Source organism: Delphinapterus leucas, chromosome 10 (genome assembly GCF_059928025.1).
Source record: "Delphinapterus leucas isolate spDelLeu-1000000601 "Yukka" chromosome 10, BTC_Dleu_Yukka2, whole genome shotgun sequence".
Classification (NCBI taxonomy): Eukaryota; Metazoa; Chordata; class Mammalia; order Artiodactyla; family Monodontidae; genus Delphinapterus; species Delphinapterus leucas.
Genome location: NC_143138.1, coordinates 53,417,615 through 53,442,192, shown reverse-complemented (window position 1 = coordinate 53,442,192; position 24,578 = coordinate 53,417,615). Strand labels below are relative to the sequence as shown.

Sequence of the window (24,578 nt, the reverse complement as noted above, 5' to 3'; positions counted from 1 at the left end):
GACAGAATGTAGAAAATGGATGTTGATTCTTGGTGTATTTGTCGTTTGCTGAGAAACTGCCAGGTGTGGCTGCTGCCCGACACTTACCCGCATCCGCTTGATGCCCGCGCGGGTGACCTGCTGGCAGTCGTACAGCTCAAGGCGCTCCAGGCCACGACAGTTCTCCAGGTGCTCCAGGGCCACGTCAGTGATGAGGAGGCAGTTGTCCAGTTCCAGCACCCGCAGCCTCTCGTGGCCACAAGGGCTGTTGCTCAGGTGCAGGATCCCATCATCCGTGATGAGCTCACAGTGGGACAGGCTCTGGAATGAGGGGAAGCACAGATGTTTGCCGGACCCTCTCATTCCAAGGCTCACGGCCCAGGCAGAGCAGGGAAGCCGGCCCAGGCAGCGTCCCTGGGAACCACTGAGCAGTGGGAGGATGGAGCACAAAGCTGTGGGCCCATGGGCAGCGGCTTCTCTCACCTTCCCGCCAGGTAAAGATGGGAACCGACACTGCAGAGGGCGGTCTGCGCCGTGAGGATCCTGAACTCACCTCTTCCCGCAAACAGCGAATCTACAGCTACACAGGGAACAGCTTCCTCCAGAAAAAAACATAAAAACTGGCTGAACGACTCTCCACGTTGGGCAGATGAGAGAAGGCCCACTTGGAAGCGGAAGAAGAGGCTGGGTCACAGTCTGTCATGAACCCCGGCCCCAAGCGCGGAGACCCCCGGGCAGGAGGGAACTCATAACCTGGAGCTTCTCACTGAGGAGCGAATGGTTTAGAACGGTTTAACCCCACATCAGGCACCTGAACGTCTAGCTGGAAAAACCAACCCGCTGACCTCCGGAGACCCAGAGACCACAGCAATGTGAGGAGGAATTCAAAGGACTTTCACACCCGGGCCCTCCCCACCCCCAGGGCCCAGCTGATGGAGGGGAGCCCAGCCTGGGTGTGGGAGGCTCGCCTGCTAGGTGACACATTGGGGGGCCTGCTGGGGTGCCCCCAGGGCCTAGAGATGGGCGGGGGCCATCTTTGCACATTCCCTCTGCCGAGCTCCAGCCACTGGATGACATTTTCTTTTTTAAATTCTGGGCTTCTTCCTTCCCGGTGAGCACTATTTCGCATCCTCTCCTGGCCCTGCCTCTGCCTCGCGCCAGGGTGCCATCCTCATTCTCTGTCTCTATGTTTCTCTCAGGGGGAGAGTTTCACGTGTGTCTGGTGCCCCAGTTTTTGCAGCTGTTGCCAGGGGACACGTCCATCTCCTGGCCTGCAGGGTCCCACGGGACTGTAACCAATGGAGAGATTGTTAAGTGGCTCCCACGTCCCGGGATCAGCAAGAGAAAACACCCAGGAGTCGTCTTTCTCGGAAGGAGGACTAGGAGCTTGTCCTCACAGCTGCAGCCAGGGGCACAAGCTTCTAATTAAACACACGTCCAAGGGCTGACTGTAATCCTTACTAGAGACCTTGGAGGCTGATGCTGTCTTTGCTCTCCCCTCTGCCATGCTCCAGAGCACCAGTATCTCCCAGAGGGGAGCTTTTACATCTGCCTGGTGACCTGGTTTCTATTTCTGGTGCCCCAGTCTTTGTATAAGGTGCCCATGGGATGCTCCTTGCTCACCTGGCCCTGATGGCCAAAGAAGGCTTGTATTCCTAGGTCCCATGGGACTTTAACATGAAAGAGTTCTTGGCAGGCTACCACCTCCAGGGCACTTTACAGACATCAGGCTGAAACACACCCCCAGCCTTTCTGGGAAAGAGGCCTATTTGCTTGTCCTGGAGCTTACACGGCGGGCTTCAGGTCTGGTACACATCTAGAGGCCTACAGATGTGCTCTCAGCAAAGGTAGGTGCAGGTACATGCCATCTCTGCACTCTCCCTGGTCAGTATCCCCCCAGACAGGAGTTTACGCCCTTATCTGGGAAAAGTACCAAACAGAGGTCACGGAGCTGAAGAATACAACTGAACTGAAAAATAAAGTAGAAGGTTTCAAGAACAGACTAGATGAAGCAGATAAAAGGATCAGTGACTTGAAGACATGGCAGTGAAAATCACCCAATCAGAGCAGCAAAGAGAAAAAGAATGAAAAAAAGTAAAGAAGATACCCTAACAGACTTATGGGACAATATCAAGTGGACTAACGTTCTCATTATGAGGGTAACAGAAGGAGAAGAGAGAGAAACAGGCAGAAAAGCTAATGGAGAAAATAATGGCTGAAAACTTCCCTAGCCTGGGGGAGGAAACACATGCAGATTCAGGAAGCCCAGAGGATTCCAAATAAGATGAGACCCATGCCAAAACACATTACAATTAAAATGTCAAAAATTAAAGAATCTTAAGAGCAGCAAGAGAAAAACAACTTGTTACACAGAAGGGAACTCCCCGTAAGACTATCAGCAGGCTTTTCAGTAGAAACGCTGCAGGCCAGAAGGGAGGGGCACGATACATTCAGAGTGCTGACAGAAATGAAAAAAATCCCAACCAAGAACACTAAACCCAACAAAGCTACTCAGAACTGAGGAGAGATGGGAATTCCCTGGCAGTCCAGTGGTTAGGACTCAGCGCTTTCACTGCTGGGGCCCAGGTTCAGTCCCTGGTTGGGGAGCTAAGACACTGCAAGCCGCACAGCGTGGCCACAAAAAAAGAACGGAAGGAGAGCGTTTTCCAGACAAGCTAAAGCTAAACTAGTTCATCATCACTAAACCTGCCTTACAAGAAATGTTAAAGGGACTTTGTTAAGCTGAAAAGGGCACTAATTAGTAACAAGAAAACATATGAAGATATAAATCTCACTGGTAAAGGCTGTGATAAATCAGGGTGAAAGATAAAACTCTGTGGCATCAAGAAAATAATACAGTCTTTATTGGCTGTAATTCTTTATTCTTTAATATAATAGCTAAAATTCTTAGATAGCTTCTAGGACCAATGAGCTGCATTAATATTTTAAAAGTCAAAAAAAACCGGCTCCGGTACTGAAGAGGAAACCAGCCCCCCAGTTATCAACAGAACCTGCTGATGACATCCCACAAACTAAAGTAACAAAGAGGATCCTTAACCTCCTTTGAACAAACTTCATAAACTCCTCTGTGTTCTTTTGAATCTGGAGTTCCCCTTGTTTGCAACTGTATATTTGACTTATTTTCAAAGAAACATGATGAGTTTCCCTTTCAAAATGGCCTTCTAGATTTGGTTTTTGTGAGAGTACAAGGCCCTTCCTCCCTTGAGGATCACAGAGCAGTTCCTGGAAGGGGTGGGGGTATGTGCACACTTGCCTCCTTCACATGTAAAGAAGAACCGGGGAACTGAAGTTTAGCAAATGAGGTGTGATAGTTACCTGGCTCAGGGCTAGTGGTCACTTCCCTCATTTCTTCCTGCTTGCAGACCTTTAGTAAAAGCTAAAAACCAGATTTCAAAATTCTGAATCTATGGAGCTTTGCCCCAATAGCATTGGCTCCTCTGAGCTCCCCAGGCTGGGGGAGGACTCCCTGGGGTGGACCCCAGGCTCCAGCATGGAGAGCTCTGGCCCTCCCCCAGGGAGGTGGGGACCGGCTGCTCCTATGCGCGTGTCCCAGGCGCACCTGGGCTGCCCCGCACCAAGACTGTGCATCTGTGCTGTGAGACCTGCAGCGGCAGAAACGCACGTCCAACAACCCTGAGCTTCCACTCACCCTTGGCTCTACCTGGGGGCTGACAGAGGCGCTGCTACCATGTCCGTAGCAGGGAGAGCCCCTGGAGTATCCGTTAACAAGGATCCAGACACACACTGCTGTGCAATTTCTGAGTGACGATAAAGTCTGTCTCTTCTGATGAATGATCTTTTCACTCTCCAGTGCCTAGAACAGTGCCCGGCATGTAGTGCTCCTCAAGAGGTGTTTGTAGAGTGAATTTGATGAATATAATCAGATTTAATCCACAGCATTTCCCTTTTCTGTGTGGGCTACTAGGCATCTCCAAAGCTAAGTTTAGATTTCAACTGCAACTGTTTCCCTGCTTTTCTGCTAATAATCCTCCAGGTATTTTTCTTTTTTATTTTCATCTGAGGCTCTTATCTTGGACTTCTGGGTTTTATTATAGTTTATCTTTTACTCTAAGCCCCCTTTCTGGAAGTAGCTTGTATGAATATCGGGGAAGATGGAGAAGATTTCAGTCACCAGGATCCCCGCTGGGGAGAACACTATTTGGAAGACATTTCCTGACCCGTCGCTGAGGTGGGCCTGCACTCCTGAGGAAGCAGGAGTTAGGGAGCTGGTGGAAGGCCTTGTCCCGTGCACACAAGAGACGACACTGCCCAAGGGGTGGGAGTCCAAGTCCAGGGTATCTCCGAGTTGGGGAGAGAGCCCTTGGGCAACAGGGAGGAGGGGGGTTAAAACAGGAAACAAAGCACAGGGCTCCTAACCTTCCCCACACCTCTGAGAAGCAGGCCATCTCAGGGACACGGGGACAAGGGGTGGAGAAAGCCCATCAGACAACTGGTTCTATCAATTATAAAACCAGATCAGAACTAATTTGGGAGTAAAGACATTAGAACGACAAAATTATCTGCAGGTGTGTAGGGGGAAACAGTTTCAGCAGAGAATCTGGAAACAGGTTGGTTTCTGACTATCTCTGAAATCTGACACCAAACTCAAAGTCCCAGAGCTGTCCAAAGCCCAGCACACTTGTGCCTGAGGGAGAAGCATCCAGAAGGAATGTGGAAATAAGGAAAACTGGTGGGGAGAGTAACTCAAGGCCAAATGGAGCTCTAATGATGTTATAAAATCCTAGCCCTTGCTGACAGAGCAAGTTCAAAGGGGATAGAGAGAGCTGGCTTAAAAATCTGTCGTGTATCTCAGGGCAGTGGAAAGACCAGACCCTACGGAAGCCACGAGATCTGGGTCCTTTGGGCAGTTGTGTAAATCTGGGCAAGCTTCTTAACCGCTCTGAGCCTCAGCTTCCTCACTGATAAAATAGGGATATCCATGGTGCTCGCATCACAGGGCTGTGTTGGGATTCAGTGAGTCAGTGTATCTGGTGGGAGCAGGCAGCCAAATGGGGACTCCACCCCTGCTTCACATCCAGCAGCCGGATGGGAAACGTGCATGCGACGTCTGCATGGCTGAGAGTGTCAATGACACTTTTCATTGCTCATTCTAGATCTTTCAGTATATTCTAATCCCCCCCATAGATATTTGAGCAGATATGAAATGTAACATAAGGATGGCCTCATTTTAACCGTGCTAACTTTCACTATACCCGACATGATGAACATGAATTTGAGTAAGGACGCTGGTCCCTGTATTAGGTTCACACCCTAAAATGAAAGCAGTGACATTTAGATACCCTGCCTCCCAAGTGAGCCCAACGCACAGACCTTTGAAACCAAGAATGATGACACCCTATGGAAAGGAAAGCTCTTGCTGTAGTACGGGGGTTCTTTCATCCCTAAGAGGTAAGTAACGTAACAAAAAGCTCAGACTCACCAGGGCTTGCAGTTTAGGACAGTGAATGGAGAGCTGGATGAGTGTGCTGTCGGTTATCTGGAGAGAAACACGTGGTGTCAGTGTGGCTTCTACACCAGAACTTAACACCTAATCCTGCTTCTCCTGAATACAAGAATCAAAAGGTGCAAAAGAGAATTAAAAACTCATCTCAAGCACACTTGGGCTGGGAGCCCGAGGGACAAAGGGACAAAGAGGGTCCCCCAAGATTCTTCTCTGTAGAGTCACCTCATCACTGGACATGCAAGCTTATTTCTCCCTTAAGTTTTGTGAAAATGAGTCCTTTTGTTTTCTTAATGTTTGGCAAAAGATGGTGCTATCCTGAACTTGGCTGTAACTGATGACTGAGAACAGCCCAAAGTTTATGCATCCCCCTCCTGTGGCCCTCACAGGTTCCCAAGCCCTTACACCTATGCTGGGGCAAGGAGGGTCCAGACAATGGCCAGTTGGCGTCTCTGGTTACGCCTGTCAGTGGCTGAGGGGCGCCCTGCAGAGCTGTCAGGAGTCCACTCACCAAGATGCATTCTTCGAGATCCATCTTCTCCAGGTCATGACAATTCTGAAAAAGTCCATAAGAGTCCATAAGACACCCCATTCCGAAGGTGACCCAGTGAGCCAGCACTTTTGAGCAGGTGCCCTCTGAATCATATTCACTTTGGAAATGGGCATTAGGGCTGCATTTCCTTCTCTCATCCTGGAAAGGCAGTTGTCTGCACCTTCCCAGTGGCTCACAGGTATCAGCACAGAGATTTTAGCCATGGAATGGGCTCTGGGAGGTCGTGGGGGTGGGCGCTCAGCCACGGTGGGGATGGTGGAGGGCTGGGGTAGGAGGAAGAGTGTATCAGCATCCCCAGGAGGACATGGGTTCTGGGCAGCAGGCCATAGGGGCCCCACAGTGGTTGGCACTGGCAGGGCAGTGTGGAAAGAGAGGGCAGAGGCAGAGCCCAGTCCAGCTGAGGGATGCTACTGAGAGGCTGAGTCGGGGTCTATGTGAGGAAGGGCATCTCCTGGCAGGGAGGAGGCCCTTCTCATTGGGGTCCCACCTGACCAATTGAGAGTGAGGTCCACGCCTGGTACAGGACCTGCCTAGCTTTCCAGCCTGCTGGGGAAAATTCAGAACACCCCCCCACAAGGACTCTATTCTACTTGGTGCCTGTCATTTCTGAAGGTAGTTTTTTGCACACTCCAAGACCACTCCAATTCACTTTGACTAGGGAGGTGAATTAGAGTTTGATTTTGTAAAACCTCTGTCTTACCCGAGCTAAAAGTGTAAAGCCTGCATCAGTCAAATGGGAACATCGGGCAGCCTCCAAGATCCTGGGATAAGGAGTGCACAGAAGACAAAGTGGCGACTGGTTAACAACAGAAAAGCGTACTTTACAATGCTCTTGAGTTTATTCCACTCTGACACAAAAATGAGGCTCAGGAGGAATGTGACCTGCCCAAAGTCCCATCCCAAACTTGGTCAGTAAATCCAGGAATCTTCCCACAATACCAGCACATGGTTGCTGTTTTTAGATATTATTCTAATATGTGTTGACTTCTAAACAATTAAAATGTACTTTCGCCCAACAAAATCATCTTGATATACTGCATTTATTGAAATTCCCAGTCACCCTAAAGGAAATTTTAAAAATTCACAGCCAATGAAAACATCCATGCTTAACAGGGATGGATGCTTAAATAATATTTTTAAGTTAAATTACTCCCTTATAGCAATAATTTTGACCTCCTTTCTGACCAGTTTTGACCACCTATATTCCTTCTACCATGCAGAAACATCAAAATTCTCTAGAATCTTCCCTAATTCAACAGTAAGAAAAACGGGGAAAAGGCAAAATAAGACAATCCTCAGAAGGTATAACCAAAATAAAGGGGGGGGGGGCAGGGGGGGTACTTCTTTGGCAGTCCAGTGGTTAGGACTCCACGCTTCCACTGCAGGGGTCATGGGTTCGATCCTCAGCCAGGGAACTAAGATCCTGCATGCCATATGGTGCAGCCAAAGGAAAAAAAAAAAAAAGATATCTAACTGGTGTATGAGAAATGGATCAGTTTCACTGATAAGTAAAGAGTAACAAAACAAGTATCTTTTTTCTGCCTCTTTTGTAGGGGTTAAGGTTGCTGGTTCTAAAATCAAACTCTACAAGTTCAAATTCTAGTTTTACTTCTTACTTGTCATGTGACCCAGGATAAATTATGTGCTTTTCTTTTTTTTTTTTTTGCGGTACGCGTGCCTCTCACTGTTGTGGCCTCTCCCGTTGTGGAGCACAGGCTCTGAACCTGCAGGCTGAGCGGCCATGGCTCACGGGCCCAGCCGCTCCGCGGCATGTGGGATCTTCCCAGACCGGGGCACGAACCCGTGTCCCCTGCATCGGCAGGCAGACTCTCAACCACTGCACCACCAGGGAAGCCCCATGTGCTTTTCACTGAGTCTCAGTTTCTCCTCTGCAAAACAAGTGAGAATACAGTACCTACACCTCCTAGCAATGCAGTGAGGACTAAGTGAGACAATGCTTGTGAAAGTGCTAACAAAGAGCCTGGAACATATATGAGTTCAACTGATGTTAAGCATGATTAGTATTTTGGTGCCATTATTAAAGTTTTAATATTCACAATATTACATGGAGAATCAGAAAATAAATCATTATTTGTTAAAACTTTTCTTCTTGCTAGGGAAAAATGATAAATAAGGTGGCTGTGATTTTTCCTCCTTCTGTCCATTTAGCAGCTGGTTTAGAGGAGAACCTGGTGCCATTTGGACATGAGGCTATCTGTCTGCTCACATGTCAAAGTAATATCAGGGCAACAAATAGCCAAAACAATCTTGAGAACGAAAAACGGAGCTGGAGGAATCAGGCTCCCTGACTTCAGACTATACTACAAAGCTATAGTAATCAAGATAGTATGGTACTGGCACAATAACAGAAATATAGATCAATGGAACAGGATAGAAAGCCCAGAGATAAACCCACACACATACGGTCACCTTATTTTTATATAAAGGAGGCAAGAATATACAATGGAGAAAAGATAGCCTCTTCAATAAGTGGTGCTGGGAAAACTGGACAGCTACATGTAAAAGAATGAAATTAGAATACTCCCTAACACCATACACAAAAATAAACTCAAAATGGATTAGAGACCTAAATGTAAGGCCAGACACTATAAAACTCTTAGAGGAAAACATAGGCAGAACACTCTATGACATAAATCACAGCAAGATCCTTTTTGACCCACCGCCTAGAGAAATGGAAATAAAAACAAAAACAAATGGGGGATTCCCTGGTGGCACAGTGGTTAAGAATCTGCCTGCCAATGCAGGGGACGGGTTCGAGCCCTGGTCCGGGGAGATCCCACATGCCATGGAGCAACTAAGCCTGTGCACCACAACTACTGAGCCTGTGCTCTAGAGCCCGCGAGCCATAACTAATGAAGCCCGTGCGCCTAGAGCCTGTGCTCCGCAACAAGAGAAGCCACTGCAATGAGAAGCCCGCGCACTGCAACGAAGAGTAGCCCCTGCTCGCCACAACCAGAGAAAGCCCGCATGCAGCAACAAAGATCCAGTGCAGCCAAAAATTAAAAAAAAGAACAACTAAAAATAGAACTACCATACAACCCAGCAATCCCACTACTGGGCATATACCCTGAGAAAACCATAATTCAAAAAGAGTCATGTACCACCATGTTCATTGCAGCTCTATTTACAATAGCCAAGACATGGAAGCAACCTAAGTGTCCATCAACAGATGAATGGATAAAGAAGATGTGGCACATATATACAATGGAATATTACTCAGCCATAAAACAAAACAAAACTGAGTTATTTGTAGTGAGGTGGATGGACCTAGAGACTGTCATACAGAGTGAAACGTCAGTCAGAAAGAAAAACAAATATCGTATGCTAACACATATATATGGAATCTAAAAAAAAGAAAATGGTTCTGAAGAACCTAGGGGCAGGACAGGAATAAAGACGCAGTAGACTTGAGGACACGGGGAGGGGGAAGGGTAACCTGGGACGAAGTGAGAGAGTGGCATGGACATATATACACTACCAAATGTAATAGAGATAGCTAGTGGGAAACAGCCGCATAGCACAGGGAGATTAGCTCAGTGCTTTGTGACCACCTAGAGGTGGGATAGGGAGGGTGGGAGGAAGACGCAAGAGGGAGGAGATATGGGGATATATGTATATGTATAGCTGATTCACTTTGTTATAAAGCAGAAACAAACACACCATTGTAAAGCAATTATACTCCAATAAAGATGTTAAAAAAAAAAAGTAATACCAGGGCGAGGCAAATCAGGTGGGCACATGAGTGAAGTCCATCAGGAAACTAAGGCTCAGATTCCCTGGTGGTGGACAGTGTGGGACTCTCCACACATCCTTAAATGAACTAGATTACAGTGTCCCACCCCAATACATCTGACAAAAGCCAACAACACAACCACTGCCTCCGCCTCAACCCACTGCCAGGCCTTTCTCCTCCTGCAGGAAGCCCTCCCAGTCAGCCCCAAGCTCTGAGTGGCAAAGCTGAAAGCGTGGTGCACTCACTGAAGTCTTGGGCAGTTCAAGGCTAGGGCTGTGAGGGAGGCATCCGTGAGGTTGCCGCAGCCAGACAGGCAGAGGGCCTGCAGCCGGTGGCAGCCCCTGCAAATCTGCACCACGCCTTCATCCGTAACGCGCTGGGGAGAACCAAAGCAGAAAGGAAAATCAGAAGGCACGGGCAACAGTGAAATGGGAGCCGCAGACAAATGGAGTCCCCTGTTAGTCAACTAGTTTAGGTTGCCAGTTACTAGCATTTTATCCTGATAATTTAATCAAAATAAGGTGAAGTACAGGGAAGACAGATATTTATGTTATTTCTGAACAGCTTTAAAATATTCAAGCATTACTAATGGAGAGTAAAATTTTTAAATTCCATTTTTCTACCCAGAATCGTTTGATTTTTTTTTTCAGGAAATATTCATAAACTTGTGTTAAAAATCAGATTTAATGAACAGCTCATGAGACTTGCTTAAGTGACATTAATTTTTGGTTGAGTTTCTACATATTAATGCTTTAGATATCTACTATATAAATCATATACATGTATTTTTATGTTGTCTGAAATGTTTTAGAAAATAGCAAAATTAAGTAAATCACTAAATTATTAATAAATGGCTTAGAATTCTATGAATTTAGCCATGAAGATTCAAATTAATCTTTATTTGAATATGCTGATTTATGCAGAAATAAACAGATACATTTATATCATACTTCAAGCCACCTGCCAGTGCTACCCTACATGCAATTCAAGGTCCTATTTTTGAACAGTGCAGCCCCATAAGGTCAATATTTGCCCAGAAGATAGTTTCTGCTTTACCTCCCACCATTAGGGACCTTAGGTTTATGATTCATTTACTAAATGCCAAATACAAGGGATTTCTCTTACTTTCCTCAAAATTGACATTCTCCTTGAGAAACCCAGTTGGCCATAGCAAGCACCCTCTCCAATTACCAATATTTACAATGGCAGTGAAGAAAAATCATCCTTCACAGGCTAATAATGCACTGATGAAAATCACACCTTGCTCTTGAATATGCCCTTTATATTTCAAAGCACTTTCATATCTGTTATTTCATTTTATCCACTGAGACACCATGAGAGGTGTCATCACCCCCAGTTTATAAGTAAAGACAAGACACTGAGACCTTACCAGGAACTGTTTAGGTTAGTGACTAGTTCACAGCATTCCTGATGTCTTAAAATAAACCAAGACCCTGATCTATGCTGTTTTTAGGGGAAGTGCCCATGGCTTTGTATTGGCCTTTTTGTTTAGATTGCTGTTCTTCCATCCTGTGGGAAACTGGGAGATCACATAAGGACACAGGATGTGACATAAGGGTGTGGCAATCCTCCCACCTGCCTGGGCTGCTTCCCAGCAGGGCCCCAGCAGGTTCCTGACGGAGGGAACAGGAACAGGAGGGAGCTCACGTAAAAGGCATGTTACTTACTGAGCAGGACTGTAGGTTGAGGCTCACAAGCTCATGGCAGTAATTCTGAATGTGTTTCAGAGCTTCGTCTTCTAGCTGAGTGAATGGAGAAAACAAAAAAGAGATGGAACCAGGTGAGGGGACAGTGGGGCACAGGTTCCATAATCACGTGCACACACCTAACATTAGATACACGTTAGACAAGCCAGGCCGTGAGGACTCCCGGTACCTGCGTGCAGCCCCTCAGCAGCAGGGCTCTCAGGCCGCGACAACCCCGCACCAGGGCCTCGATGCCATCCTTCGTGATCTGATCACACCATGACAGGTTCAGGTACTCCAGGTGCCGACAGCCCTCGCTGGAGAACAGGAAGCAAAGCCACACATGTGCAGTCCATCCCACGGAGGCTTTAGGACCAGCTCTGAGCTTAGCAGCCCACAAGCAGTTCAGGGGAGAGAGACCTCTGTAACCCGAGTCGCCCACTTCCTGCTCCAACGGGACCGTGAGAAAGGTTTCAGACACACCAAAATGCTCAGAGCTTTGGGTATTTCTCATGACCGCTAACAACAGGTACTCTTACCTGATCCCCTTTAAGGAGCTGTTTGTAATGGACACACAGGAAGTCAGATCCAGATGTTTCAGCTTGGAACAGAATCTGCTAAGGCTGTAACACGTGCTGAAAAAAATCAGATGCACTAAAGGTATTTTCAACCCCCTTTCTCTCCCCTCACTCTTCCCACAGCCAACCAGTCACCAAAGTAATTTCCACTACTTACCTGTCAGTGATTTTTGTGCACCCATTGAGGTTTAAATGTTCAATGTTTCTGCAGTTCTGTGCAAAGGTCCTAAAATGAGAAAACATTTTAAAACTCCCTGCAAGTTGCTAGGCAGCCACTAGAGGGCATGTATAACCATTTACATTTAGAACAATGCTCTTCAAAATTTTATTTTATTGTGGAAAGGATACTTAACGTGAGATCTACCCTCTTAACAAGTTTTTAAGTGTATAATATATAATTGTTGACTACAGCTACCAGTGTTCTTCAAACTCTGATGAGCACGTGTAACAACTGAGGTTCTTCTCATAGTGCAGAATCTGATGGTAGATCCAGGCAAATTGCTTGGTGGTCTGCATTTCTAAGAAGCTCCCAAGCGATACTAGTGCTGCTACTCTGGGGACACCACTTTGGAAAGCAAAGCCCTAGACTGACTACATATCAGTTGAAACTCTTCTTCACTCAGATTTTGGCGGTCATCTGAGAGTAGAGGTCTGGCTCCCTGTTCCTTCTCCTCTGTAGAAAAATCAGCTGGCAGCAAGGGGGCTTGAGTCTTGTGCCATGCTGTCACCTGGTTACCCCAGGGCCCTTCTGGAGAAGCCATCTCCGGCCACCGATAGGGTCAGTAATTGATCAGTACCAGGAACCATCATTTACTGGTGAGGACACTGAGCCATGAAGGGTGATGTCCTCAATGATTTGTGGGCTGGCAGCAAGGCCAGAGCAGAAAATTAAACACCCCTTACTCACCACTTATTCCTTAACATATTCAGCAAGGACTGGCTCAGGTCATCTGCATTTTCCTGAAATATGGCTTCTGCAGTATCTTATAGGATTGAATCCTGATGCTTCCATGCATACCCCTAAGTCTCCAAAACCTGGCCTCAAACCAGATGTCACTCTTACCTGTTACTTCCGCTCTGCTACGGTACAGGGAAAGGGAACTCAGCTGGAGCCTGGTGGACTCCCTGAGCTGAGGATATGGAGCCAAAAGTCTGAGCAAGGCAATCAGAGGTATCAGAGAAGAGTACAAGAATGGAGAAAATGTCAGAGATCTGCAGAGCGTTCCCCTCAGGAATTCAGTAGAGTACTAGTCAGAGTGTGCATGTGAGGAAGTTACCTAAAGCCAGGGAAAGACTCAACAAGCAGCATTAGAGGGGAGAGCAGCCAGAGCTCACCCAGGGCCATGAATAGTAAGTACCCATTCCCACCAGACAACAGTGAAAAATGTCATAATTTGTGGGGCACTGGGTAGAGTACTGAGAAGCGTCTTGCTTCAGGAGTGGAGTACAATTATCCCTAGACTAACCACTGCTTTGGTCCAACCCAACAAATTAAAAAAAAAAAAAGATCTCAAAGGAACTATGTCCAAGTAACTCAACTGCATCTCAGAACAAAACTCAAGTATATTTATAGGAATACAAAAATATTCTGCACCCAAAGTAACATTCACAATGTCTGGCACTGAACAAAAAATTACCACCCATTCAAAGAAGAGGGAAAAATATATCCATAATGAGGAGGAAATTCAATCTATCAAAGCTGACCCAGAAACTAGAAATAGCAGACAAAGGCATTAAAAGTTATCATAACTATGTTCTGTAGAATACAGTTCTATGAAGCTAGAGTGAAGATGTTACATTAAACATCTCATGTTTATTAAACATGTTATGTTTATTAAACACGTTATATAGAGACATGAAAGATATACAAAGATACAAATTAAACTTTTAAATATGAGAACCACAATGGCTGAGATGAAAATTTACTGGATGGGATTAACAGCAGATGAGACATTGAGGAAGAAAAGATTAGTGAACTTAAAGACACAGCAGGAGAAAGTATCCAAAATGAAATATGGAAAGAAAACAAGAAAAAAAGAACAGAGCATGAAAGAACTGTGGGACAGCTTCAAACAACCTAATGAACATGCAAGTGGAGTCCCTAAAGAATGGAAGAGTGGGGCGGGGGGGGGGGGGAAATCTGAAGAAATAAAGGTCAAAAGTTTTATGACAAGACAGTTATAAACCTACAAGTCCAAGAAACTCAAAAAATTCCAAGCACAAGAAACATGAAGGAAAATCCACCAAGGTACAGCTTAACCAAATTGGTCAAAACCAGTGACAGAAAAAACATTAAAAGCACCCAGAGAAAAAAGATATGCCTAATACAGAGGAATAAAATAAGGGTGATAGAAGATTTCTCACTGATAACAAAAAAGAAAACAGAGGAGTAGCATCTTTAAAATACTGAAAACAAAAAACTGTCAATACAGAATTCTATATTCAGCAAAAATATTTTTCAAAACTGAAGGGAAAATAAAGATTTTTTTCAGGCATAAGTGCTGAAAAATTCATCAGATATGCAGTGCAAGAAATCTTTAAGAACATTCTCCAAGCAGAAAAAAAAATGACATAAGAAAATTTGTGTCTACACAAAGAAATGAAGGATACTGGAAATAGTAACCACTTGAGTATAGAGAGCCAATTTTTTAATTATTTAAATCTCTTTAAAAATAATTGACTGTTGGGCTTCCCTGGTGGCGCAGTGGTTGAGAGTCCGCCTGCCGATGCAGGGGACACGGGTTCGTGCCCCAGTCCGGGAAGATCCCACATGCCGCAGAGTGGCTGGGCCCGTGAGCCATGACCACTGAGCCTGCGCATCCGGAGCCTGTGCTCCGCAACGGGAGAGGCCACAACAGTGAGAGGCCCGCATACCGCAAAAAATAATAATAAAAAAATAATAATTGACTATTAAAACAAAAATACTAACAATCTAGTGTGGATTTCATACCATATTTGGAATTTTAAAGTGTATGGCAATAACAGCATGAAGGCTGAGCAAAGGAAAATGGAAGTAAGATGTAATATAATTTTAGGATTGACTAAAATCACTTTAAAATCTATAATATAAACTCAAAAATAACCACTAAGATTACAAAATAATGAGTTATAGCTACTACGCAAAAAAAAAAAAAGACATAAAATGTAATCATAAAAAATACTCAACCTATGGGCTTCCCTGGTGGTGCAGTCGTTGAGAGTCCACCTGCCAATGCAGGGGACACGGGTTTGAGCCCTGGTCCAGGAAGATCCCACATGCTGTGGAGCAACTAAGCCCATGCACAACTACTAAGCCTGTGCTCTAGAGCCTGCAAGCCACAACTACTGAGCCCACACACCATAACTACTGAAGTGTGTGCACCTAGAGCCCGTGCTCCACCAGAGAAGCCACCGCAGTGAGAAGCACATGCACTGCAATGAAGAGTAGCCCCCACTCGCTGCAACTAGAGAAAAGCCTGTGCGCAGCAATGAAGACCCAATGCAGCCAAAAATAATTAATTTTAAAATATATATATATATGTTACAAGAAGGAGCTTCCACATTAAGAAACTAGAAAAAAGAAGACATGAAACCCAAAATAAAGTAAATAATAGAGACCAGAGAAGAAATCAATGAAGTAGAAAACAAAAAAAAAATGAAAAAAATCAATGACATCCAAAGCTGGTTCTTTGAGAATATCAATAAAATTAATAAACCCCTAGGTAGACTGACCAGGAAAAAAAGACAAAAATTACCAATATCAGAGAAATTTACTCATCTTTACTCTTTAAAAATTGGTATCAATGTCAGTAAAAAATTCAAAGAATATATATATTGCAATAGGTACTATACAACCATTGTGATTTTTATTAGACGTGGCAACTACTTTCATAGAGTAAAAACAAAAAACCAAACAAACAAAATTACCCAAATCAAGAATAAAGAGAGGAGCTTTCACTACAGATGTTACAGATATTAAAATGATAGTAAGAGGGTATTACTCACAACTTTATGCCAAAAGTTCTAGAACTTAGGTGAAATGGACAAAATCTTTGAAAGGTAAAAACTACACCAAAGCTTACTCAAGAAGGAATAGAAAACCTGGACAGTTCTATATATATTAGAAAAATAGAATTTGCAGTTAAAACCCTTTCACAAAAGAAACATGCAGGCCCAGCTGGCCTCAAAGGTGAATTCTACCAAACATTTAAGAAAAACAATACAAATTCTACATAAACTTTTCCAAAAAAAGTGAAGAGGAGAAAACACATTTCAACTCATTCTATAAGGCCAGTAGTACCTTGATACCTAAACCAGACAAAAATATCACAAGAAAAGTAAACCACAGAACAATATCCCTCACAAACACAGAGGTAAAAAATTTTAACAAAATTTTAGCAAACAGGATCCAACAACATGTTAAAAATACAGTACATGACAACTCAAGAGGGACTTATCTGAAGGGTGGAAGGTTGGTTTAACATTCAAACATCAACCAATGTAGGAAGAAGGGGGATCAAGATAGCAGAGTACGAGGATGTGGAGCTCATCTCCCCCCATGAACACATCAAAAATACGTCTACATGAGGAAAAATTCTCACAGAAAACGAACTAGAAACTGGCACAACTCCTAAACAACCAAAGCTGCAAGAAAAATCTCCATGTAACTGGGTAGGACAAAAAAAAAGGCAGGGGGCACAGGGTAGGGGGAGGGCATCAGGTCGGGATCTGCACCCCTGGGAAGGATCTGAAAGGAAGAGAAAGTGTACACTGGTGGGCCCTTGCCCTGGGGAGGGAGCAAGTCGACTCACCATCTGGGCATCCCAGGCCTGGGGTCTTGCAAAAGAAGACAAGCCCCCTTGCTTGCTGGGAATCCACTGAGGCACAGAAGGGCTGGGGTAGCCTAGTCTCTACTTGTGAGGAGTGTGCACGTTCTGGCTTGCTGACAATCAGGGCGGAGAGAGCCTTGCACTGGCAGCTGCTGCCTTGCTGCACTTCCCAACCTGAAGCGGCGAACACCTTGGCCCTGCTCACTCCACGCCACAGCCTGGTGTGAGATCTGGGCAAAGATTCAGTCTCGCTATGCAGACACACACCTAGGGTGTGATCCAGGCAGAGCGGCAGAGGCCACTGTCAACATCCACACAGGGCAGCGGGTCTAGCTGCGGCAGACCCTGCATGTGTGCACACTGGGGAGCAGTACGAGCGAGCGTGTGCAGCAGCTAAGTGCCGCATCCCAGGCAGACAGGCCCCGGGCAGCAGGGTGCAGCATTTCATTCTCCAGCAAGAGCACTCTGACTCCACCCAAGGGCTCCACCTCTAGCTTAGCCCTAGACCTGGGGCAGACAGGTCCCGTGAGAAGACTACCACAGAGGCAGCCCAGATCTCAGGTGGCAGCACAGCCACCTCAGTTCCTGCAGCCACAATGCCCTGGCCCCGAGCCCCAGCCTACTCCACACCATGGCCTTGCGCTAGATCTGGGATAAACACAACAGAGAAAGGGATGCAACCTTGGGCTGCTTCAGAGCGGGACTGCCGATGCCTACACAGGTGGTACACAGGTTTGCTGTGACCACACAGGCCTCACCTGCTTCAGCAATAAGCTCCTTTGGCGCAGGGCATGCCCTCAAGGACAATGGAGCCTGATCAAGCCCGACCCTCAGAGCTTCTACTCCAACATCCGGGGAGCAGACCCTGCCCTCGACAGGGCAGTGACAATGATGCAGCAAACAGAAAGCCCCGCCTCACATCCAGCACAAGCTCAATACACTACACCACCAAACACAGCCCCTATCTGTGTTTGTACCCTATCAAGGGTATACCACCCAGCACACTCTGAGGAAAGATGTGGCTGGCATCCATACCAAAACCAGCCCTCACACCAAAAACACTGGACACAAACTGTCTACACACTGATGCTCCCACATAAAAACAGCCCTTCAAAACCACAGCAGATGTTTCTCCTAAATTCATAGAGACAAAGAAAGTTAAGTAAAATGAAAAAGCAGAGGAACTACTACCAATTAAACAGTGACAGAAATCTCCTGAAAGAACAAGTAATGTCTACTAGACCCCAAGTTCAAAAAGGAGATAATAAAAAAGACAAAGGAATCAAGAAGGATTAGCAATACAAATATATAGCAAGGTCACTGTAACAAGGAACTAGAAACTATAAAGATGAACCACTCAAAAGTAGACAATTCAATTGCTGAGAAAAACCAATCTAGAAACAATGGAGAGCAGGCTAAAAGACACAGAAGAATAAATAAGTGATCTGGAAAACAGAATAATGGAAATCACCCAAGAGAAGAGCAGACAGAAAGACAAATGAAAAAAACTGAAAGCAACATACGAGATCTATGGGATAATATAAAGCATGTCAACCTACACATAATAGGGGTTCTGGAAGGAGAAAAGAAAGAGAGGGGGATGGAAAATGTATTTAAAGAAATTATGGGAGATTGGATCAAGATGTTGGAGGAGTAGGACATGGAGCTCACCTTCTCCCACAAATACATCTACATGTGGAACAGTTCTCACAGAACATCTACTGAACGCTGGCAGAAGACCTCAGACTTCCAAAAAGGCAAGAAACTCCCCATGTACCTAGGTAAGGCAAAAGAAAAATAAAAGAGAGAAAAAATCGAGACGCGACCTGCACCCCTGGGAGGGAGCTGTGAAAGAAGAAAGGTTTCCACACACTGGGAAGTCCCTTCACTGAGATCAGCTGGGACAGAGGGGGAGCTTCAGAGCCTTGGAGAAGAACGCAGCAATTGGTTTGCAGAGGGCAAAGTGGAGAGAGACCTGCGCAGAAGGTCAGTGCCGCGCAGCACTCCCTGGCCTGAGACGCTCATCTGCTGGGGCAGGAGAGGCTGGGTGCAGAGGCTCAGGCTTCGGAGGTCAAATCTGGAGGAGAGGACTGGGGCTGGCTGCATGGAGACACCCTGAGGGGGCTAGGGTGTGGTGAGACACAACCAATGGAGTATGGGAGGAGGCCTGGGCCCACCAGAGAGGCAGGGCACAACTGTTGGGGAGCACTCAAAGGGCAGGCCACCATAGGAGGTTCTTTCTCCATGAGCTCCCTCAGGCAGCAGGGCACCACCTACACGAGCTCCAGGGGCTGGTGTGAGCCACCGCACTGCCATCTCAGACCCCAGAGGCAGGCGCAGACCGCCGCTGCCACAGAGGGTCCCGTGACCAGGCACCAACTCCTGCCCCCAACTCCCTGGGAGCAACCACGACCACCGCTGAGGGTACCACAACCCAGTGCCAACCACTGCCCTCCCCTCCCTAGGAGCGAATGCAGCCCGCCACCGCTGCCACCAAGGGTCCCGCGACCAAGAGCCAAGCACTGTCCCTGCCTTCCTGGAAGCATGAATGGAACATGCACCTGCACACCCCCTATCAAGGGGATAACAACCAGCACATGTGGAGAAAAGAGACAGCAAGCATCCAAACCAAAAACAGCCCTCACAGCAAAAAAATATTGAACCTACACAAGCTATGCAGGGATGCTCCTGCATATAAACAGCCCTCCGTGACTACAGTAGATAATTGTTTCTCCTGAACTCACAAAGTAAGAGAAATATAAGCAAAATGAAGGAGAGGAACGATTCCCAGTTAAAAGACCCAGAGAATTCCCCTGAAGGAACAAACAAGGAAACAGACCTCTTCAGTCTAATAGACACTGAGTTCAAAAAGGAGCAAATGAAAATACTGAAGGAATCAAGAAAGGCTACTGACAGAAATGCACATTACTGTAAAAAGGAACTAAAAACTATGAGGAGGAGCCAAGAAAAATTAGAAAACTCATTTGCCAAGATGAAAACTGAGCTAAAGGCACTGAATGGCAGAATAAATAATGCAGAGGAAAGAATAAGTGATCTGGAAGATAGAATAATGGAAATTACCCAATCAAAACAGCAGACAGCATGGGCTTCCCTGGTGGTGCAGTGGTTGAGAGTTCGCCTGCCGATGCAGGGGACACGGGTTTGTGCCCCAGTGCGGGAAGATCCTACATGCCGCGGAGCGGCTAGGCCCGTGAGCCATGGTCACTGAGCCTGCGTGTCCAGAGCCTGTGTTCCACAACGGGAGAGGCCACAACAGTGAGAGGCCCACGTACCACAAAAAGAAAAAGTGAGGGGATGGAAAAAGATATTTCATGCAAACGGAAATAACAAGCAAGAGGGAGTTACAATATTCATATCAGACAAAATAGACTTTAAAGCAAAGGCTATAAAGAAAAATAAGGAAGGACACTCCATGCTGATAAAAGGACCAACACAAGAAGAGGATTTTACACTCGTCAACATATATGCACCTAATATAGGAGCATACAAATACATAAAACAAATACTAACAGACATAAAAGGAGAAACTGACAGGAATTCAATAACAGTAGGAGACTTTAACACCCCACTCATATCAATGGACAGATCTTCTAGACAGAAAATCAATAAGGCAACAGAAGTCCTAAATGATACAACAGAACAGACAGACTTAATTGATATTTTCAGGACATTACATCCAAAAACAAACAAACAAACAAAAAACAGAACACATTCTTTTCAAGTGCATATGGACTGACCACATACTAAGGCACAAAACTAACCTCAACAGATTTAAGAGTATAGAAATTATTTCAAGGGACTTCCCTGGTGGCGCAGTGGTTAAGACTCCACGCTCCCAATGCAGGGGGCCTGGGTTCGATCACTGGTCCAGGAACTAGATCCCACATGCGTGGCGCAACTAAGAGTTTGCATGCTACAACTAAGGAGCCCATGTGCCGCAGCTAAGGAGCTGGTGAGCCACAACTAAGGAGTCCGCCCGCCACAACCAAGACCCGACACAACCAAATACATAAATAAATAAATAAATGTATATTTAAAAAAAAAAAAAAGACAAGCCTCTCACCCTTAAAAAAAAAAGAAAAAAATTATTTCAAGACTCTTCTCTGACCACAATGGCATGAAACTAGAAATCGACCACAGGTTTCATTGTGACAAGGGGCACAAAACTTGTGGCCTTCCTATGAACAAATACCAAACATGTGTTCCCCTGCACCTCCATGTGGCTGCTGGGCAGGACCAGTGGGACAGGGCTCAATACTGGAAGAAAAGCTACAGTATTTAGTGGGGGAGTTTGCCACCTAGAGCCGTGGTTCATGTATGGGCAGGTCACGAGTGGTCTTATAAACATAAAGGCTTTGAACCTCTCTTTTCAAGGAGAAAGAAAAAAGAACAATAGATTCGAACTATATGCCGTTCTGGAAAAGGCAAAACTATGGAGACAATAAAAAGATCAACAGTCTCCAGGAGTTTGGGAGAAAGGGGAGATGAATACACAAAGCGTATAAGTTTTTATGAGCAGTGAAAATACTTTGAATGACATTATAATGATGGATATATGTCATTATACTTTTTGTCCAAAATAGAATGTGCAACATTATTCACTTCATTAAAGTGAACCCTAGGGTGAACTGTGGACTTTGGTGGGTATGATGTGTCAATGCAGTTCATCCCTGTTTTGTTTTTTTTTAAAAAAGTACCACTCTGTTGATAATGGCTATGCATGTGAGGGGACTAGGTATATGGGGAATTTCTGTACCTTCCTGTCAACTTTGTTGTAAACCAAAACTGCGTTTAAAAAAGTCTCAAAAAAAAATTAACACTCAGGGTAGGCCTTTTTGGCAAAACATTTCTTTCACTTTTAAGTATACATATTATATATGTATGTGTGTTTGTTGGATTGTGATGTAAAATGTATTTTTTAGATCAGAACAGTTTGCAGGCAACTGTAGTTAAATTATACTGGCAAATAAAGGCACAAATTAACCTCAAAAAAACAAAAAAAAGAAAGAAAAGAAATCAACCACAGGAAAAGAAATGAGAAAAAAATGATTACATGGAGACTAAACAACATGCTACTAAAAAACCAATGGATCAACGAGGAAATCAAAAAGGAAATTAAAATACCTTGAGACAAATGACAATAAAAACACAACCACACAAAATCTGTGGGATGCAGGAAAAGCAGTTATTAGAGGGAAATTCATAGAGATACAGGCCTTCCTCAAAAAACAAGAAAAATCTAAAATAAACAACCTAACCTACCACCTAAAAGAATTAGAAAAGGAAGAACAAACAAAACGTAAAGTCAGCAGAAAGAAGGAAATAATAAAGATCAGGGAGGAAATAAATAAAATATAGATTAAAAAATCAATAAAACCAAGAGCTGGTTCTTTGAATGGGTAAACAAAATTAACAAACCTCTGGCCAGGCTCACCAAGAAGAAAAGAGAGAGAACTCAAATAAACAAAATAACAAATGAAAAAGAAGAAAGCTCGACTGACACTTCAGAAGTACAAAAAACTCATAAGAGAATACTATGAACAATTATATGCCAACAAATTTGACAACCTAGAAGAAATGGACAACTTTCTAGAAACATACAGCCCATAAAAATTTAATCAAGAAGAAACAGATAATTTGAACAGACCAATCACTAGGACTGAAATAGAATCTGTAATAAAAAAAAACACCTCACTACAAAGGAAAGTCCAGGACCAGGTGGCTTCACAGGCAAATTCTACCAAACATACAAAGAAGAATTTATACCGATTCTTCTCAAACTCTTTGAAAAGATTTAAGAGGAGGGAACACTCCCAAAAACTTGTGATGAAGCCACCATCACCCTGATACCAAAACCAGACAAAGGTATCACCAAAAAAGAAAAAAATCCTCAACAAAATATTAGCAAACCGAATTTAACAACACACACAAAAAATCATACACCACAACCAAGTGGGATTCATCCCAAGTTCACAAGGATGGTTCAACATATGCAAATAAATCAATGTAATACACATTAACAACAACAAAAAAAATCAAAAACCACATGATCATCTCAATAGATGAGGAAAAAGCATTTGACAAAATTCAACATCCATTCATGATAAAAACTCTTACCAGGGGCTTCCCTGGTGGTGCAGTCGTTGAGAATCCGCCTGCCAGTGAAGGGGACACGGGTTCGATCCCTGGTCCGCCAAGATCCCACATGCCGCAGAGCAGCTAAGCCCATGCGCCACAACTACTGAGCCTGTGCTCTAGAGCCTGTGAGCCACAACCATTGAGCCCGCGTGCCACAACTACTGAAGCCCACGTGCCTTGAGCCCGTGCTCCACAATGAGAGAAGCCACCACAATGAGAAGCCCACGCACTGCAACAAAGAATACTCCCCGCTTGCCACAACTAGAGAAAGCCCGCGCACAGCAACAAAGACCCAACACAGCCAAAAATAAATAAATAAATAAATAAATTTTTTTAAAAACAAAACTCTTACCAAAGTGGGTATACAAGGAACATATCTCAACATAATAAAAGCTATTTACGACAAACCCACAGCCAATATAATACTCAACAGTGAAAAGCTGATAGTCTTCCTGCTAAAATCTGGAACCAGGATGCCCGCTCTCACCACTTCTATTCAGCATAGTAATGGAAGCCCTAGCCACAGCAATCAGACAAGAAGATGAAACAAAAAGTATCCAAATTCGAAGGGAAAAGGTAAAATTGTCACTATATGCAGATGACATGATACTATATATAGAAAACCCTAAAGACTCCACACAAAAACTACTAGATCTAATAAATGAATTCAGCAAAGTAGCAGGATACAACATTACCACTCAGAAATCGGTTGCATTTCTTTACACTAACAATGAAATATCAGAAAGGGAATGTAAAAAAAAAAAAAATACCTTTTAAAATCACACCAACAAAAAAAAAAATACCTAGGAATAAATTTGACCAAGGAGGTGAAAGACTTATACACTGAGAACTATATAAAACTTATACACTGAGAACTTTAAAACATAATAAAGAAAATTAAAGAGGATTCAAAGAAATGGAAGATATCCTATGTTCTCGGACTGGAAGAATAAATATTGTTAAAATGGCCATACTACCCAAAGCAATTTACAGATTTAATGCAATCCCTATCAAATTACCAATGACATTTTTCACAGAACTAGACAAATGATCCAAAAATTTATATGGAACCATAAAAGACCCAGAATTGCCAAAGCAATCCTGAGGGGGAAAGAAAAAAAAAAAAGCAGGAGGCATACCTCTCCCAGACTTCAGACTATACTACAAAGCTACAGTAATCAAAACAGCGTGGTACTGGTATAAAAACAGACATATGGATCAATGGAACAGAACAGAGAAACCAGAAATAAATCCACACACCTATGGCCAATTAATCTTTGACAAAAGAGGCAAGAATATAAAATGTGAAAAAGCAAGTCTCTTCAGCAAGTGGTGCTGGGAAAGTTAGACAGGTGAACGTAAATCAATGAAGTTAGAACACACCCTCACACTATGCACAAAAATAAACTCAAAATGCCTTAAAGATTTAAACATAAGACATGACACCATAAAACTTCTGGCCAGGCTCACCAAGAGCATAAGCAAAACATTCTCTGACATAAATGTTTTCTTAGGTCAGTCTTGCAAGGCAATAGAAATAAAAACAAAAATAAACAAAT

At 44.4% G+C, this 24,578-nt stretch overlaps 1 protein-coding gene and 1 pseudogene across 1 annotated transcript in view; one reads left to right on the top strand and one right to left on the bottom strand.

Moving 5' to 3' along the window:
- The window catches only part of FBXL2 (F-box and leucine rich repeat protein 2), a gene marked incomplete at its 5' end in the record, with an annotated part of 49,300 nt that overhangs the window by 9,567 nt on the left and 15,155 nt on the right, over positions 1-24,578 (bottom strand). The window contains 9 exons of the mRNA XM_022553938.3: positions 88-300; positions 5,441-5,497; positions 5,973-6,017; positions 6,715-6,775; positions 10,014-10,144; positions 11,457-11,531; positions 11,665-11,791; positions 12,014-12,109; positions 12,210-12,278. Coding sequence (XP_022409646.2) covers positions 88-300; positions 5,441-5,497; positions 5,973-6,017; positions 6,715-6,775; positions 10,014-10,144; positions 11,457-11,531; positions 11,665-11,791; positions 12,014-12,109; positions 12,210-12,278 — 874 coding nt within the window. The remainder of the gene's footprint in view (positions 1-87; positions 301-5,440; positions 5,498-5,972; positions 6,018-6,714; positions 6,776-10,013; positions 10,145-11,456; positions 11,532-11,664; positions 11,792-12,013; positions 12,110-12,209; positions 12,279-24,578) is intronic.
- On the top strand, positions 21,008-21,082 carry LOC115804039 (small nucleolar RNA SNORA11; annotated as a pseudogene).